This window comes from Macaca nemestrina, chromosome 10 (assembly GCF_043159975.1).
Source record: "Macaca nemestrina isolate mMacNem1 chromosome 10, mMacNem.hap1, whole genome shotgun sequence".
NCBI classification, from domain to species: domain Eukaryota; kingdom Metazoa; phylum Chordata; class Mammalia; order Primates; family Cercopithecidae; genus Macaca; species Macaca nemestrina.
Window position 1 is genome coordinate 13,109,458 of NC_092134.1, and position 17,603 is coordinate 13,127,060.

The 17,603-nt window shown below is 46.9% G+C and overlaps 1 protein-coding gene across 6 annotated transcripts in view; it reads right to left on the reverse strand.

The window, feature by feature from the left end:
• Positions 1 to 17,603, reverse strand: part of LOC105494849 (BICD family like cargo adaptor 1) — a 109,697-nt gene that overhangs the window by 13,675 nt on the left and 78,419 nt on the right. For 3 of the 6 annotated variants that reach the window (XR_011608756.1, XM_011763759.2, XM_011763751.3), the window contains 4 exons: positions 15,497 to 15,643; positions 8,576 to 8,755; positions 7,639 to 7,857; positions 6,107 to 6,250 (listed from right to left, as the gene is read on the reverse strand). Coding sequence is in view for 4 of the 6 variants with exons in the window: in XM_011763759.2 (XP_011762061.1) it covers positions 6,107 to 6,250; positions 7,639 to 7,857; positions 8,576 to 8,755; positions 15,497 to 15,643 (690 nt within the window). In the remaining 2 variants the exon portion in view is untranslated. The remainder of the gene's footprint in view (positions 1 to 6,106; positions 6,251 to 7,638; positions 7,858 to 8,575; positions 8,756 to 15,496; positions 15,644 to 17,603) is intronic. The other 3 variants (XR_003021112.2, XM_071070976.1, XM_011763782.2) reach the window with 1 other exon arrangement.

Consider the following 17,603-nt stretch of genomic DNA (forward strand, 5'->3'; position numbering starts at 1 on the left):
ACATGCTAGGTTTCAGCTCCGCAGCAAGGGAGCTGTGGGAGTTCAGCCCTGGGCCTGCAGCTGTAGGCCAGATCCCCTTTGCACTCAGCACAGCATACTACCTCCTCCATCTCCAGGCACTCCAGGTAACAAGTGAATGAAGACCATAAGTCATCATGACACACATTTTTTAGGGTAGGGAATCCCGTTTCCTTTCCCACCATCTCTCACTCAACATGGATGCTGCTATCAACAGAGCCCTGGATGGTTCCAAAGCTGGAGACCCTGCTCCCCCGTGACAGCCCTTGGCACAGCCCAGCTCTCTTTTGTTCTTCCTCATTCAGCTCTCCAGGTGAAAGCCACAGGGAACTTAGACACCTAAGTGACATTATCATCTTTCACCTCAAACCTGTTACCTTTTCTGTGGCCCATGCTTCAGCAAAAGGCACCACTGCCTTCTCAGGTCCTCGTGCCCCAGCTGGGAGTCAACCTTTGACAGTGAGACACCCCTCCAGTGGCTCTGTCAGGGACCACAGCTTACCCTGCTCCACAGTACGGTAACCCTGTGTACACCATGATCTGTGTGATGGCAGGAAGCATGTCACATCCATCTGTGCATCCCAGAGCCTGGCCGTGTAGGGTGCTTAATCCCAAAGCAGTAGACAATTGTCATTTTTTGGCTAGTCATCATCCAAAATCTCTTCCCATTTTGGGGGCACTCCTGGTTGTGTGAGACTCTGGTGTGACACAAGGCTCGACCTCCAACTAAAGAAGCCAACAGGTGATAGACATTTCCTTTCCCAGGCAGCCTGGGCACAGGACTGTGACCAAACTTGCCAGTTACAACCCCTTCCAGGGACTGCAGCTCTGAGCACAGCAAAGCCCCAGGCGAGTGGGGAATTAGTGACAAGAGTGGCAGTTTGTTTCTATTGTCCCTTTTCTCATGGCCCTTTCTTGTTTTGGAGCCGAGTTCTCCTACTTTCCTGTTGATTCTCTAAGCTATCAGGTCTAATACATTCTCTTTCGGCTTACATTAAGCGGAGTACATTTTTTGCTGTTTGCAACTAGAAACCCTGCCTGGTAGAGCTTTCAATAAATATTTATTGGAAAATTGAATAATGAAAGGGTGGGAGCCCCTTCTTCTCAGTTGGTAAGATCAGACGTGAGTCAGGATGCCTAACCCTGCCTTCATGTTAAATATGACACATACTTTGACATTTTTCCAAGGGAGGATCCATCCATACAGGTCTGCCTCCCTCCCACAAGGGGACAGATGCCACCTTTCAGTATACTCCTCTGTTCTTCAAGTCCCAGGTCTAATCCTCTTCAGCTAGAATGAAACTGAGCAAAGGCCCCAGGTGTAAGGCTGAAGATCAAGCTTCCCTTGAAGTGTCTGAAAATCAATACACTTCAGACATTCCCCAGAATGAGACGGCAGAGCTGCCAGGCCCTGGGGTAGCAGCCACTCTGGAGGAATTCAGAGGACACCCAACAGTGAAGAGGGATAGAAGGACAATTTGTTGCCACCATAAGCAATGGGTTTTATACTCTGCACAGTCTGGCAGGAAACATCAGGGCCAGATGCTCCGTACTGAGAACAGCCCAAAGCGGCAGCCTTCCTGGTAGGGACAGCTGGGTGAGGAGGGCGGAATTCTCGGGGAAGAACAGGCTGGAGCACCTGCGGCTACCCAGCACACATATGCATCCAGCCCTGAGGCACACAAGGCACCAGGGCAGAGCCCAGCCCCCCCCTATTTAGCAGCAGGCTCTGCAGCCTGGTAGGCCAGGACTCAATACCCATAAAGCACCTAGTAGAAACAGCCAGACCTCCTCTTAGACCAAATGAGCCCTGACATGGCTTTGGGCCAGCTGTGGGCCAGTCAGACGTTCTTACCTGTAAGGGACAGGTAAAACTACATGCTAGGCAGGAAAAGCCAAAATTTAGTATGCTCCAAATAAAACTCCAGAAGAACTTTTTACTTTGGCCCAAAAAACCTGGTCGAGTTACAGCCTACCAGACATGTGCCTTAGGAGAGGTGACAAGGCACTTGCCATCTTTGAGCTATGCATACTTTTCATAAAAAGCAGGAATAAAAACAACTATTTCTCACCACTAAGTTGTCGTTGAGGATTATGAGATAAATGATATCAAGGGCTCAATGCAGTGCCTGGTGTATAGTTGTAAGCTCTACTCTCTCCTCCCTCCTGCAAGATGGGACCTAATCACTGCTGTCGTAATAATTGATCTGGCTTGTTTATACAAATACTTAGGTTACATCCACCCCCAAATCCACTTTTCCCAAATAAGGTGGGTGTCCCCGCAATTAAATAGTAAAGAAAACATTCAAAAGTCAGATATTGAGGGCTTAATTTGCTCTTTTGTTCAACAACATCTGAGTGCTTATTCTCAGCAAGGCACTGTGCTAGATGCTTTAGGAGAGGACACAGCTAGATCAGACCTTGAGCTCATTCTCCTGGGGTCTAGGGTTTGACTGAGAAGATGAGATGTGAGCAGGGTAACTGTGACAAGACAGAGCCAGGGGTGCTCCATGAGGAAGGAAATCAAGAGGGTTTCAGGAGGAAGTGACACTAGATTGGGAACTTGAAGGCTGAATAGCATGGAGATATGAGTAGGTGGGAGGGAAGGCCTTCTGGGCACAGAGAAAGCTGGGGAGAAGGCCCAGATGTGGGTAGCATGGGGTGCATGTGCCACCGCCCTTTATATCCTATGTTCAGTTCTGCTAAAGCAAAGGGGGCAAGAGGGAAACCAGAGGGATGGAGGCTGTGCAACAGGAACGCAGCCAGACTGCACAGCCACAAGGGCTCAAGGCTTCCTGACATTTGATAATGGGAACCCACCCAGAACTTGTAAGGGGCGTCCCACTTTCAAGTCACGCTTCAGGAAGATCAATCCAAAGCATGTGAGGGTGGGCGGGCTGGGGGAAGGCAGATAAATTGGGAAGTGGTGACCACAGCCAGGGTGTGAAAGGATGCAGGTCTTGAAATAGGGCAGAAGCTAAGAGGATGGAGGATGGAAGAGAGGGCCATGCTGAGATTTCCGAGGAGAGGCATCCAGATTTGGCGAGTGAAGCCCACAGGCTCCCAGCACTCTCTGAATGTTCATGCCCTTTCTGGAGTAACAAGTGTGCACTCGAGTCAAGCATGAAGGATCCAAACAACAGAAATGGGATGCTTCTGACTGAGCCTCCTGCGACCTGGGTGACAGGCCTGAGAACTGGCTGAGGGCCTCACCGATAATGTGTTCATATTCTACAGACTAATCGCAGAAGACCCCCCTGCATCCTAGCAGCTGCTCCACACATACCAGAGGTGAGGGGCGGGCCACATGGGGAACAGAGAAGGAGGCAGTTCCTTGCCACTGATGGGGGTAGGGTAGGAGGGGGCACAACACCACATGAAGGACTTTGTTCCTTAAGAACAGTAACAGGTGCCAGCAAGTCTTCAGGTCTGGCTATGGATTTTGCTTCTAAAAAATAATTACCAGTCAAATTAAACCACTTTCCTTTATTTAAAAGTTTGGGTAGCCTTCCAGCCCCCACACCTTTGACCTTTGGCCTAGTTTTCAAGAGAGAAAAGAACACTCTCAGGCTCAGAGGCTGGGTCAGCCATCAGATGGGGTTTGAGCCCAGTCTAGGAGCTGTATGCTAGAACCTCGGTCCCACCTAACTACATCTGGGTCCTGCCTCCAAAAGGGCTCAGAGATGGCTCTGACTGTCCTCACGGCACTGTGAGGTCCTGGAGAGCAGGGGCCCTGCACATGCATCTGTTGCCTCTCAGGATCTAGTGCAGCACTAGGCACACAGTGAGTGTCAGTGGATGCTGAACCAACCTTGCATGCAGAACGCCATGCCTGCTGTGATGGCTGCAATTTCTGCAGTCATTCTGGGACTCAGTCTGCACCCTGCCCCTGCCTTGGGAGGCCAGTGTTACTTCCTCTGAGGTGGCTTTGCCAGGTTCAGTGCGGCTGAGGGGTTTCTGCTTTGACTGAGCATTTGGGAGGAGACGGCCTACAGGAGAAGTCCAATTCTATACCCCGTGTGGGACGTGAGTACAACCTTCCACTTGGTGAACCATTTGTAAGAGAATCCATAGGAATTGGCCTAAATCATTATCAGCTGAACTTCTAAGAAAAATTTCCACGTGGAAATGGGTTCCTAAATATTCTACAATAGAATCTTGGCAACCTACAATTTGCTTATGTTTCTGAATAAAATAATGCCCCCCCCGCATCCACTGTGGAGTTCTAGTTTTACATTTCTGAGAAACAAAACAACAAAACCAGTTAATATTAAAGAACTCATAAACAGAAGCACCCTATGGAAATTTAAATAGGCTTTAAAATAAACAAAACTTTTATTAATCCAAAGACCTTACAGATCCAACGTTCTCCTGCATTTTATTTTTCCAGTTTAGAAGATCTGTCTCTGAGTCTGAATCACTCTCTGGCCAAATTACCTGCTGAAGAACTTAGGTTTCAGGCGGGTGAATGTCTGTGGCTGCCTAACCCACGTCTCCAGCGTTTGGCTGCAAGCAAGCCACAGCTTTATGAGACAGAGTCTCACTCTCTCATCCAGGCTTGAGCATGATCTTGGCTCATTGCAACCTCTGCCTCCTGGGTTCAAGTAATTCTCCTGCCTCAGCCTCCCGAGTAGCTGGGATTATAGGTGTGTGCCATCACACTGGGCTACTTTTTCTATTTTTAGTAGAGACAGGGTTTCGCTATGTTGGCCAGGCTGGTCTTGAACTCCCGATCTCAAGTGATCAACCTGCCTTGGCCTCCCAAAGTGCTGGGATTACAGGTGTGAGCCACCATGCCTGGCCAAGCCACAGATTGAAATGGCATCTTTGTGTCCTTGTTATCTGGTCACTCACAGAAGGAAGAGGACAGTAGATGGCTGAAGGTGGGTCTCCCGATATTTTCCAAGAAAATATTAGGAAGACTAATGGGATGACCCCCCAAAAAGGGGAGTTTCTTTCTATAAAGATATTTCAAATGTAGGAAATACTGACTGGGGCCGCATGTGGTGGCTCACACCTGTAATCACAGCACTTTGAGAGTCCGAGATGAGTGGTTCTCTTGAGCCCAGGAGTTCGGGACCAGCCTAGGCAACATGGCGAACCCTCATCTCTACAAAAAAATGAGTTGGGCATGGTGGCGTACGCCTGTAGTCCCAGCTACTTGGGCAGCTGAGGTGGAAGGATTGCTTGAGCCTAGAAGTCAAGGCTGCAATGAGCTGTGACTGCGCCACTCCAGCCTGGGCGACAGAATGAAACCCTGTCTCAAAAAGAAAAAAAAAAAAGAGGAAATACTGACTGAAGTGAAAGGCAGACTTAAATTCCGTCTCAAAGAAACCTCATGCAGCAGCAAGGAATGAACAGCTTTGAGCCAGGGAAGGAGAGGGGCAGGAGCAAGGTTTAGATACTACTTGTTTGGTGCGACCCCAGCCCCTACTCCCAAGCAGCACAGAACCTCTACACATGACCACAGTCAACAGGAAGAGTCTTTATTTATCTCCTAGGACAGATTTTAGAAGCTCCGTTTTGAGTGGAGCTGCCTATAAGTCCTTTAAAGTTTCTCAGATCAGAATATAAATGTCTTTCTTCAGTGTTCTCTAGAAAGATGAAATCATGATCAAATGAGAAAGGAACAGCAAGGGTAGCAGTAAGTTCTTCTAAAGCTGAAGAACAGGCTGAGAGAAGTGACGGCACTTACAAAAGGAAACTGTACGGTAAAGATCAATTATTCCTTGGTTTGCAAACTTCCCTGCCCAGCAGCTGCTGGAAAAGCACCCACAAGTAGCCCAGGGGCTGTCAGCATCTACCAGTCAGATTAACTTTGGCTCTGTATAAGGCAGAGTGTCACTGGAGGAAACGGAGGACCAGCTGTTCTTATCCTTGCCAATTTTACTTCAGGCTAAACTAAAGGACTGGGTTCTTCTCTTGAAGACACTCAGTTTACCTCAACTTCAGGTCACCATTCCCTGATGATTTGACGAAGGCGAGCCACTTCTCATACAGAAATGGGAGAGAGAAACTCACAAGGGTCCCAAGGGAGCCAGGGGCAGGTGCACATGCCCTGCACTGGACTGAAGGTGGGGGTGCTCACCTGACTGTGGAGTCGCTGCAGCTCTTCTAGGCTTTGCCTCAGTTTACCCCTCTCTCCCTCCATGAGCTCCCTTAGGGCTCTCGAGTCCTCACTGGTCTGCCTTATCTGTTCTTCTAAGGAGTCATCATCAAGTCTCCGGGAGCTCTGACAGCAAAAGAAAGACAGCCACAGATATGGTAAGGGTACAGAAGACACGGGGCGGCAGGAGAGAGATGGTTAGTCGGGGGAGAGAAGTAGAGGAGAAACGGGGGAGAGTGGAGGAATGATGTGGTGAAAGATAGTAGGGAAGATGGAGGGAAGGAGAAAAAGGAGGAGAGAAGAGACAAAAGGTGCAAGGAAAGAAGGGGTCAAGAAGAGAGATTGCTCAATTTCAACCTGCAAGCAGATGTTCCCTTTTGTTTCAGGCTTGAGGGAAAGGAAGCAGTGTGGCGGGAATAGCACACCACACTCTGACAGCTCTCTTCTTCCACAATGACCTGGCCTCATATTACGATACCGCCCACAAATCAATACAGCATGGTCAGACAGAACAGCTGCCCTTCATATTACTTTACCCAATACAGGTAGAAAGACACAACTTTGCTGTAGGAGGATGAAACATGGGGATAAATAATAGCCCAAAAGCTGGGAGTGTGAGTGGAGGGGAAGTCAGGGAGAAATGTGTCATGAAGCTGGAAGAAATGCCAGACTGCCCAGGATGCCCATGGGAACAGTCCTCTCCTCCACAGGTGGCCATATGTGGGATTCTAAAAGGCCCTTAGAGCTGATCTTCCCAACTTCCTGTGCTCACTTACATTCTTTTGGCGGACGCTTCAGATCTTTTACTTTTGCCAATTCACAGCTAACCCTACCACTAGGACCAAAGGGCTACAGAATAGCAACTTACAGTTTTAACTTAGATACAAACTTCTATATGCAAAGTTTCCAAAGAAAGCCCTTAAACTGGAAGCCCCCATTGTCTGTACATCACTACCTGGAGAAAAAGGCTCCATGTGTACCTGGTGTGTGCAGGAAGCTGACTTTGGAGCCCTGGCACTTGGCCCCTCTGCCTCATCACGTCTGTAGTTGGTGTTCTCAAATAAGGGTTCATGGCCAGGCGCGGTGACTCACGCCTGCAATACCAGCACTTTAGGAGGCTGAGATGGGTGTATCACTTGAGGTCAAGAGTCAAAACTAGCCTGGCCAACATGGTAAAACCCTGTCTCTACTAAAACTACAAAAATTAGCTGGGTGTGGTTGATGGTGCATGCCCGTAATCCCAGTTACTCAGGAAGCTGAGGCACGAGAATCACTTGAACCTGGGAGGCAGAGGTTGCAGTGAGCTGAGATTGTGCCACTGCACTCCAGCCGGGGTATCAGAGCGAGACTGTCTCAAAAACAAAATCCAAAAAAATCAATAAGGGCTCAGAAGAATTTTTGCAGATATTTTATAGGGTTCCAGTTCCAGGGCTGACCTCACCCTATGCACTGGGTTCTAACCCCCCACTAGCCAGTTCCTGTGGGGTAAGGACCATCTCAGACTGGCCTCTTACCGTGGGCTCCATGCCATCCACAATGCTCTGTATCAGTCTCTTGAGCTCATTGAGGGCAGTGCGCAAGCTGCCGGCTGGCACATCCTTGGCGGATGAGGTTTCTGAAGATTCGTCCATGGAGGAGTCCGTGGAGACGGCTGAGTCAGCGCTGTCATTGCCTCGAAGGTGTGAGCACAGGTAGCGAACCTGGCAGTAGGCTTCCCAGAGCTGCAGTCTCAGCTGTTCCACAGAGAATTACTATTCATTACAGACTCTAGAGAAGACTGCTACCCGGCCATCTTTTTCTAGCATCTGAACCCAAAATACTGATACCCAAGACACCAGTTCTAGGAGAAAGGGTTTTTTGTTCTGTTGTTGTTGTTTTTTTTTAACTCATTGGTCCCAAGAAATAATACTTATTCTGAACCAAGTACATCTATACAGACTCCAAATTCTTATTCTCCCTGTTCTCTAGCTTCTTCCATTTGCAATATAAAGCACTTCTTTATGTAATCAGTTACTTTGGTGGGAGGCAGAAACCAATCAGGGGAATGAATGGTTCTGGGTATTATGAAAAGTGTGAAAAGAAACCAATTAGATGGAGAAGATGGATCATGACGGCTCTGGAACTCTGTCAATATAACAGGTACGGAGCTGATGGCACAAGCATTTTCTAAGAGGAATTGGGGTGACAATGATTGGGAATTGGCTGTGCCTATGATACTCTGTCCTCTAGCAATTCTGCTCAATGCCTTAATGGATAAGGTGGGTGGAAAATGGAGGGCCAGGGACATGCTCCATCAGGGCCTGCTTCACGACACTCTAGCCAGCAGGCCAAGGGGCTAACACAGGCACAGGGGCACAGCCTTGCCAGGATGGCAGCTGAGTGCTAGGGAGGAGGACGGGCCCTGAGCAACCCCAGGTAGCCTCGCCTGTGGGGTGACAGGCAGGTCAGCACCTGCTCTCGCTCTTGCTCCAGCTCCTCAGCCTCCATGCTCTGCTCGATCTCTGACAGGAGGGATGTGCTGGTGGCGGCAGAGCTCTGCAGACTCCTCTCCTCAGTGAGTTCTTCCACCTTCACCTGCAGCTGTCGGCAGGAGAGACGCACCTCCTGAAGCTCCAGGTGGCTTTGGTGCAGCTTTCAAAGAAAGAGCAAATGGTTTGAGGTTTACGAAACACAAAAACCAAGACAAACTGACCCCTCAACCTGATCATGCTTCTGGGTCCAACCACCAATTTACAGAAAAATAAAAAGGAGAGAGGAATATGTTAAACTACATCATGAGACGCACTCAGCAAAATCCAGATCTAGAAAATTCTGACCGGGCACAGTGGCTCATGCCTGTAATCCTAGCACTTTGGGAGGCCGAGGCGGGCAGATCACCTACGGTCAGGAGTATGAGACCAGCCTGGCCAACATGAGGAAACCCTGCCACTACTAAAAATACAAAAATTAACTGAGTGTGGTGGCGGGCGCCTGAAATCCCAGCTACTTGGGGAATGAGGCAGGAGAATCGCTTGAACCCAGGAGGCGGAGGTTGCAATGAGCCGAGATCACACCACTGCACTCCAGCCTGGGTGACAGTGTGAGACTCCATCTCAAAAAAAAAAAAAAAAAAAGAAAAAAGAAAATTCTACAGGACAAACAACTCCATTTCCTTAACAAAAACATTGCAAGGGGAAAAAAAGATAGAGGAGGAACACAGAAATAAAAAAAGACTTGAGTTATACCAACCAGGCCAGGCGTGGTGGCTCACGCCTGTAACACCAGCATTTTGGAAGGCCAAAGCGGGCAGATCATCTGAGATCAGGAGTTCAAGACCAGCCTGGCCAACACAGTGAAATCTGTCTTTATTAAAGTACAAAAATTAGCTGGGCATGGTGGCGGGTGCCTGTAATCCCAGCTACTCAGGAGGCTGAGGGAGGAGAATCACTCGAACCCAGGAGGCAGAGGTTACAGTGAGCCGAGATCACCCCATTGCACTCCAGCCTGGGCGACAAGAATGAAACTCCGTCTCAAAAAAAAAAAAAAAAAAGAGTTATACCGACCAATCGCACTGTGTAGGCCCATTTTAATCTGTATCTTGATTCAAACAAAAATGTGAAAAAATTATGACATTTATAAGACAAGTGAAAATCTGAACACTCACTGGGCATTTTATGGTATTAATATGCTATTTTTTTGGTATAATAGTACTGGAGTTACATTTTTTAAAGTTCTTATCTTTTAGAGGTTAGTACTTTTTATTTCTAGATGAACTTATTAAAATCTGAGATTTACTTCAAAATAACGTGAGAGAAAAGGAAATGGATGTTATGAAGATGGGGCAGCACTGGGCAGGGACTGGTGGTTTTCAGAGCTGGACTTCATTACACTGTGCCACTGTGGAATGTTTGAAATCCTTTGCAATAAAAAATCAAACACACACAGGCACACAAAGTGAGATACCATTAGAGTCTCACCAAGATGGCTAACATAAATAATACAAATAATATCAAGTGTTGATGAAGATGTGGGGCAATGCTGGTGGGAGTAGAAAATGTACGAATACTTTGGAAAATTGGCAGTGTCTAATAAAATTAAATATATATTCTATGATCCAGAAATTGCACTTTCAGCTGTAGACCCAACAAAAACAAAATGTGCACAACAGACACACACAGGATGTTCAAATAACCACAAATGGGAAACAATCCAAATGCCAATAAAAATAGAATAAGTAAATTGTGGTATGTTCACATGTTGGAATACTACACAGCAACGAAAGAATATACTACTACCATATGCCACAACATGGTTAAATTTCACAGACACAATGTTAAACAAAAGCCAGACATAAAAAGTATACATGAATCTATTTATAAAACGTTCCCAAACTTCACTGAGGTAGAAAAAAGTTGGAGTAGAGGTTTGCTTTTGAGGAAGTGGCAAGTATTCTTTTTAGGGTGCTGATCGTGGCCTGTAGATTGATCTCCATGATGGTTACACAGGTATGTATTTGTAAAAATTAATTGGGCTGTCCCCTTAAGATTTGTATGCTTTACTATATATATCTTTTCATGAAAAAAAATTAAGGGAAAAAAGAGTAGCTTGGAAAGGAGCTGGAGGTGGAAACGGGAGTAGCATCTGGATAGTAATACCAAGAGTTTCTACCCCAACCCAACCGTTAGAGGCAAGGCCCTAGGCTGGCCCCTCGCTTCCACATCAGGTAGTTGAGCCACAGGTGAAAAGTGACTTTCCTAAAACCCTTGTGAAGCAGAACTGGTCTGATGACTCCCAGTCCAGGGGTCTTTCCGGTTTCCACATACCTCATTTGTTCCAGAGAGACATTAACAGATGAGATAGTAACTTATTTTGAAGATCTCTAAGGGAGGAAGTCCCACAGCTTCAGTTCTAACTCTCATGGGCAGAAATGTCCACAGTTTTGCCATGTCTAACATCAGTCCTTCATCCTGCACGTTCACCTGTTTGTTCCTCTCAGTCCTTTTCTGAAGACTGAAAAGAGCTAATTACTTGGGAGACATTCCTTTTCAATAGCTTTCCAAATAGCTCTATTCTGCAAGCCAAATATTATATATATTATATGTCCTTTAGACTTTTCCCAGCCTCTCTCTCTTGATTTTTAAATGATCTCAGAGATTTTCACATAAGCCTACATTTTTAGAGCTAGCAGAGCCACAGAGATCAATGAGTCCAACTATGTCAGGATAAAACTGAAACTTAGAAAAGGGGAATGGTGCCAGTGGTAGAGAGGAGACAGCAGCACAGGGGTCAGGAATTGTGGGCAGTACTCTTTCATTCTCTCTCCATGCTGTGACTTCACCCCCTCCACCCCACTGCATTCTCCATGGCCCCTTCTGTGTGGAGTTCACAACAGGGCACAACTCTCTGGGGAGGTCACTAATGCTGAATATAAGGGGATGACCCAGCCACAACTGCTAAATGCTATTTTTTGAGTCTCTGTCGCCCAGGCTGGAGTGCAGTGGCGTGATCTTGGCTCACTGCAACCTCTGCGCCCTGGGTTCAAGCAATTCTCCTGCCTCAGCCTCCCTAGTAGCTGGGACCACAGGCATGCACCACCACATCCAGCTAAATTTTGTATTTTTAGTAGAGATGGGGTTTCCCTACATTGGCCAGGCTGGTCTCGAACTCCTGACCTCAAGTGATCTGCCCATCCTGGCTTCCCAAAGTGCTGGGATTATAGGCATGAGCCACCACGCCCGGCCTAAATGCTATCTTCTCATCTGTGCACTCCATCACTAACCTGCTTTTAACACAGCAGAATTGTGGAATTGTCATCAGTTTGCTAGCAGTTAGGAACATGGCCACATGCCACATGCCACATCTGCCCAGAAGCAATGTTTCCCACTCTTCATATCTGTGGACTGCAACACCCCACTCCAGGTCCTTAGAAGACTTTCAGGAAGTGGTGGTGGGAGGGGAGAACTTCTTGGGATTTAAATTAAGCTAATTTATTCTGTTATAAAACAGCATTTCTGGGGTCACCTCTGTTCCATTAAAAAGAAAGTAGATACTGCACTGGTCTTTTCCAGACTCGTGGCTGAGTTGGCTTGTGGCTCCTGCAGAAATGCAGACTGGGGTGGCTGGCAGCCACTTAGAGCTCTGTAGTTCTCATGAAGGAAGCTGCCTTGCAGAGCCTTTGACCAATCACTTAGGTGTCCCGGGAGTCTCACCTTCACCATCAGCACTTGGAAATGATTGACTAACGGCACCAGTGATCTGGAATAGCCCTAACTAGGAAGGGTTTGGAGCCTGGCTGCCCAGAGAATGAAGAAAGGATTGGCAAGCCTGCTCTGCATAGTTCTGGTGGATCAGCAATACCTGCTGGTCCAGTGGGAACTTCTCCAACCTGTTTTGAGGAGACTCAGAAAGAAAAACATCAGGGTTACAGGAAAAAAGGAGACATTCCTAGGAAGCATTTGGCACAATTACAAATGGCATATTAAATTGGCAAAATGCTTCATAATTATTTTTTTAGACAACTCCACACACATCGCAGCAGGAGGAAGTTAGGCACAGACAAGTACAAGTTCTTACATACTGCACAAAATTAGTTCAATTACTCATGCACACTCAAAGGTGCTTAATTAATGATAACAGCAAGGGAACAAAAGACCAGGAGAGGTCTGCACTCTCCAGTCAACAATTGATTCACCAACTGGATAGACACAAGAAGAAAAACCAAACCAAACAAGGGAAGTCTATTACATTTAAGAGGCCTTTAAAATAAGAAACATCATTCTTTATATGACAAAGGTGACACTAAGTATACTTGTATGTATGAATGAGAATGACACCAAGTGCTTTGTGTTTGTATAGTACACTACATTTACGCTCATCTGAGGGAACTGGGATGGTGTGATGTTACGTGATTTGCCTAATGGTACACAGTCAGCATTAGAGCAAGGTCTAGGCTCCAGGTCACCTGCTTCCTGGGTTGCCCCACAGTGAGCAGGGCCTGTGCTCTGCTGATGGAATCCACCCAGTCGCTGGGACTAGGCCCTGCACACATCTGTAAAATGCCCAGCTCAGTATGAGACAGGGCAGTGAACTGGCCCTTAGAGGGACAGACAGATTTCCTTTACTGGATAGTAAGAGTTTGGCAAAATACTTGATATATACTCGGTGCTCAATGAACAATAATTTTTATGCTTATTCTCAGGTCTGAAAAAACTCAGTTGGATTTGATCAGTTGTTTAAAAATCTGTTTTTGACAGCAGGACCCCAATTATATGGTGAAAGAGATCAAAAGGGGGCTCCTCTGGTTGTGACAGGCCTGTTGCCTTGCCTGCTCAGCCATCCCTCACCCTTGTCTGAGGATTTAAAATCAAGGGATTAAGTACATTCCAAGGCCACTAGCTTTACATTTTACAAGTATGGTTTAGGATCATTCAGCTGCTACCTGAGTAAGCTGGATTTTTTATTTCTGTATCAGTATAGGCCATTTTAGCAACAGAAAGGACTTTCTGGAGGACACTGGTAATTAGTGGCAACTTGAGAGTTTCACATGAACTGAAGGACTATAATGATAAATTGTTAGGGAAGATGAGAATTCAGCCTGTAAATGCAGATTTTCCAAATCAACTGAGTACTGCCTGACCTGCTGCAGGTCCTTAGGTGAATGACACCTTCTCAGTCTTGAAGTTCAACAGGAAGACAGTGGATGTGCACATGGTGAGCAAGTGCATGTGGCATGATGGGATTCTCGCTGCTAGAGAATGTACAGCCCACAGTGCTGGTCAGGCCTCTGATGGCCTACTAGTCCTTCCTCTTTCCTGCTACCTAGGCCCCTAATTTTTGATTTGAAATAAGGACTTTTCACTGTAAATTCATGCTGAACTGAAAGTTTCTTTTAGGCAAGGGCCATTTTTCTCTTTCTCCATACTTATATTCCTTCTCCTCCCATACTGTATGTCAGCAACCCTCAGGAAAGCAGCCTGATAGGGTAATAAATGCTGGTCAGGAACTGACTTTCGGAGGCCAGTGATACCAGGAAGTTATTACTGAGCTACAGGTAAAGCAGATGAGAGGGTTCCAGTCTCGATTCTACCAAAGACTCACTACATGACTTTGGATAAATGATTCAGTTTTTCTCAATATCAGCTTTATGACGTATGCTAAAAGCACCCTCTATGCCAAAGAGGCACGCAAATGTTTACTGCTATTATCATCATCAACCTTGAAAAATCAGCAAACTCTTTTCCATCTTGAAAACTTCTGTAAAGCTTTAGCCAGCACCATTTTCTACTCAACATTTACTGAGGCACTACTATCAATATATGAAAAGTTACTAGCTGAAGATACTAAAAACATGGAGAGAGAAAAGCCATTCATTTTCCCTCAAAGAGGTTCATCACTCAGGTGTCAGCCTAGCTGATGGTGGCAGGGACAAGTAATCTTAGCCCAAGATACTATATTTCCTTATCCCATACCCCAAGGCTTTCAAACAGCCTACCTATGAGCCCAGTGGGACCTTCTGTGGCCTAGCCTTTGGGTGGAGACCCATCTGGTGCTTGAGTACACCTGGATGACCACCTCTGCACAAATATCACTGTTGCAATCTAGTGCACTCCCTGGCATGAACAGAGAATGCCAAAGGGAAGCAATGCACTCTGAGTTTCTGACCCCGGTCCTCCTAGGCCAGCCCAGCAAAGCATCTTGGTAGCAGATGCTGTACTCTATTTCTGGGAAGACTGGAGTGATGATATCTTTTTGTTTTGGGAGTTGTTTCTTGTCAAGTGTGAGCTTGGGGATTCAGCTGAGGCCCGGTAGCAGTTCCCAAATAAGAACAAATATGGCCATGAAGCAATTTCCTTCGGGAAGGAAAAAAAGAGACTGATTAGGTTCACAAAGGGTTCAGTCTATGCCTTTTCTGGCAACTGGCAGAAGCAGAATATAAACCTTGCTGTGTTCAGTGGGCAGCTTCGGGTTTCTGCTCCATGCCAACCAACTAAATCCATGAGCTTGGGAAGACAGCAGCAGAGAGCATTATGAGCTGAGTCAGAGAGTCACAGGCTCCCTCTGAAACCTTTTAGCAGATTTCACAAATGCTAGGAGGCCAGAATAGCACTCCTGGTGTTCCAGTCATGTTAACCCAGAGAGAACTCTGTGAAACTGCTCCATGGGCCAGTGGCTCAGAACACACTGGAGAAATGATCTGTGGGTAGCAGTGCACTTCCTTTGGGCAGAGTCAGAAGAGTCAAGTTAGTGAATGCCTCAGGCCCCACAGTGAGACCTAGGCATCATCCACTCCTGGCTTACCCCAGCAGTGATGCTGGCCTCCCAGCCTTTTCTTTTTGGCTAAGTGCTCCTTTTATCTGGCTCTAGTCCTGCAGGACAGCTTCTCTACCCCAGTACCTGTAGGTCCTTGTCATGGCCCTGCCTCTCCAGGATTAGCACCCGGTCCTGTAGCTCCTCCACGGTCCCTTGGAGCAGGTCATTTTCCTCTAAAGTAGCGCTGAGACGATGCTCCAGCTCCCGTTTCCGATCTGACAGCATCTTGATCTGAAAGGGTTGGAGAGCCACAGGGGTGGTGTGGAGTTACACCCGGGCTGACAAGTAGGAACTAGGGACTAGCCCCAAAACATGAAGGCAAGTATCTTTCAGTGTTCTGCCCAATGTCACGGTACCCCCATCTCTGAGAGAATAACTATGAAACCCTAAGCTGAAGAGAAAACCCCTCCCCTCTAGAAACCTGTCTGGGAAGGGGTGGGAGTTGATCTCTGGGGAAGCTGGAATGTGGGATGCCAGGCAGAGGAAGGGAAGGCTAGTGCTCTGGAAATTCCAGAGATAAGATAAAAAAGGGCTCCACCTTGCCTGCTCTCAACTTTACCCCATCCTTACAATTGGCAGGAGGAGTGGAACCTAACCTGCTGCACTGCTTCTCCTCCTCAAGTCACGAGCACAAGAAAATGCCCAGGAAATCCTCTGGAGCGCCATGTTTTCACACCCCAGGATTCGTCTCTGTCTTCCTTTCCCCGCTCCTGGCTCCACTGGCACTAGAGGTCACAGCTCAGACCCAGCGCCTTGAGTTAAGGGAAGAGCTCCCAGGGTACAAAAAGCAAAGTAGTGCCTGCATCAGCCTATGTCCTGGGACGGAGCAGGACACAGATACAAGTGAATGCTGACTTTACTCAGAATAACTTTTACCTGAGGGAGTCATTCGTGAAGAGGCGCAAATTCTTTTCATGAAACAGGTTGATATGTTTGTATACACTGAATACCTAGTCAGTCTCCACATACGTAAATCTTTTAGGAAGGTCTGCCTAATCTCTTCAGTGTCAGTGAGAAAACAGAGGCAAAGAGGAAAGAAATGCCAAGTCTCCTCTGGCCTCATGGTTTGTAGGGTGAGAAGCTGAGCCAGTGCTCCCAAGGCCAGGGATGCTTCACTCAAAAAACCATCACCCTGGCTCAGGGGCTCCAGAAAGCCTTGCCAATTGGATCTGACTCTTAGGGGACCTTCTGGAATCCTGGAGGTCCTCGTGGATCCTCCCATTTATTTAGCAGTGCCCTGCTGGACTGATTCTCAACCAGCTTCTTGCTTGTAAATATTTTCTTGACATGGTTAAAATATTCTCCAGGCTCTCCATTCCAGCTTTGATAACAATTCCTTAAGGCTTTTACTCGGGCAAGTTTTGGGGACCAATCTTAGAACTTTTCCAGGGGAAATCCTGAAATGAATGTCTAGCTTGTTTCAAGTCCTATGAGATACAATTTTCCCTTTACTTTTTAGCTGTTCTCACTCTCTGAACTAGAATTCTGCTCGCAGGGCACAGATCTTCTCTGGCCACCAATCCAATCAGATAGGATGTTGTCCTGGAGAAACAAAGTATGTGGCCTTTGTCCAGAGAGATCAGGTATCTGGCCAAACAAAGAAATATTGTCTCTCAAGTGTGCACCTGGGTAGGGGACCAAAAGGAGCAAGCCCCTTTTGTGAATGGGTCCACTATTTCCTACACTGAAGCAAAGTCACCCATGTGAAGAGAATTCTTACTCTAGTTGATTTTCATTTAAATACCCTCTGACCTTTAAATTTTCCTTCCCATGAATCATCTTTGTTTCCCAAGTTTCAGTCAGTGAAGTGATGGGGTAATAAGATTCTGATACACAACTGACCCTAAAAAAACTTAGTTCGGAGCGGCCGGGCGTGGTGGCTCATGCCTGTAATCCCAGCACTTTGGGAGGCCAAGGCGGGAGGATCACAAGGTCAGGAGACCGAGACTATCCTGGCTAACACCGTGAAACCCAGTCTCTACTAAACATACAAAAAAAAAAATTAGCCGGGCGTGGTGGCAGGCGCCTGTAGTCCCAGATATTCGGGAGGTTGAGGCAGGAGAATGGCATGAACCTGGGAGGTGGAGCTTGCAGTGAGCCAAGATCTTGCCACTGCACTTCAGCCTGGGAGACAAAGCGAGACTCCATCTCAAAAAAAAAAACAAACAAAAACAAAAACACACACACACAC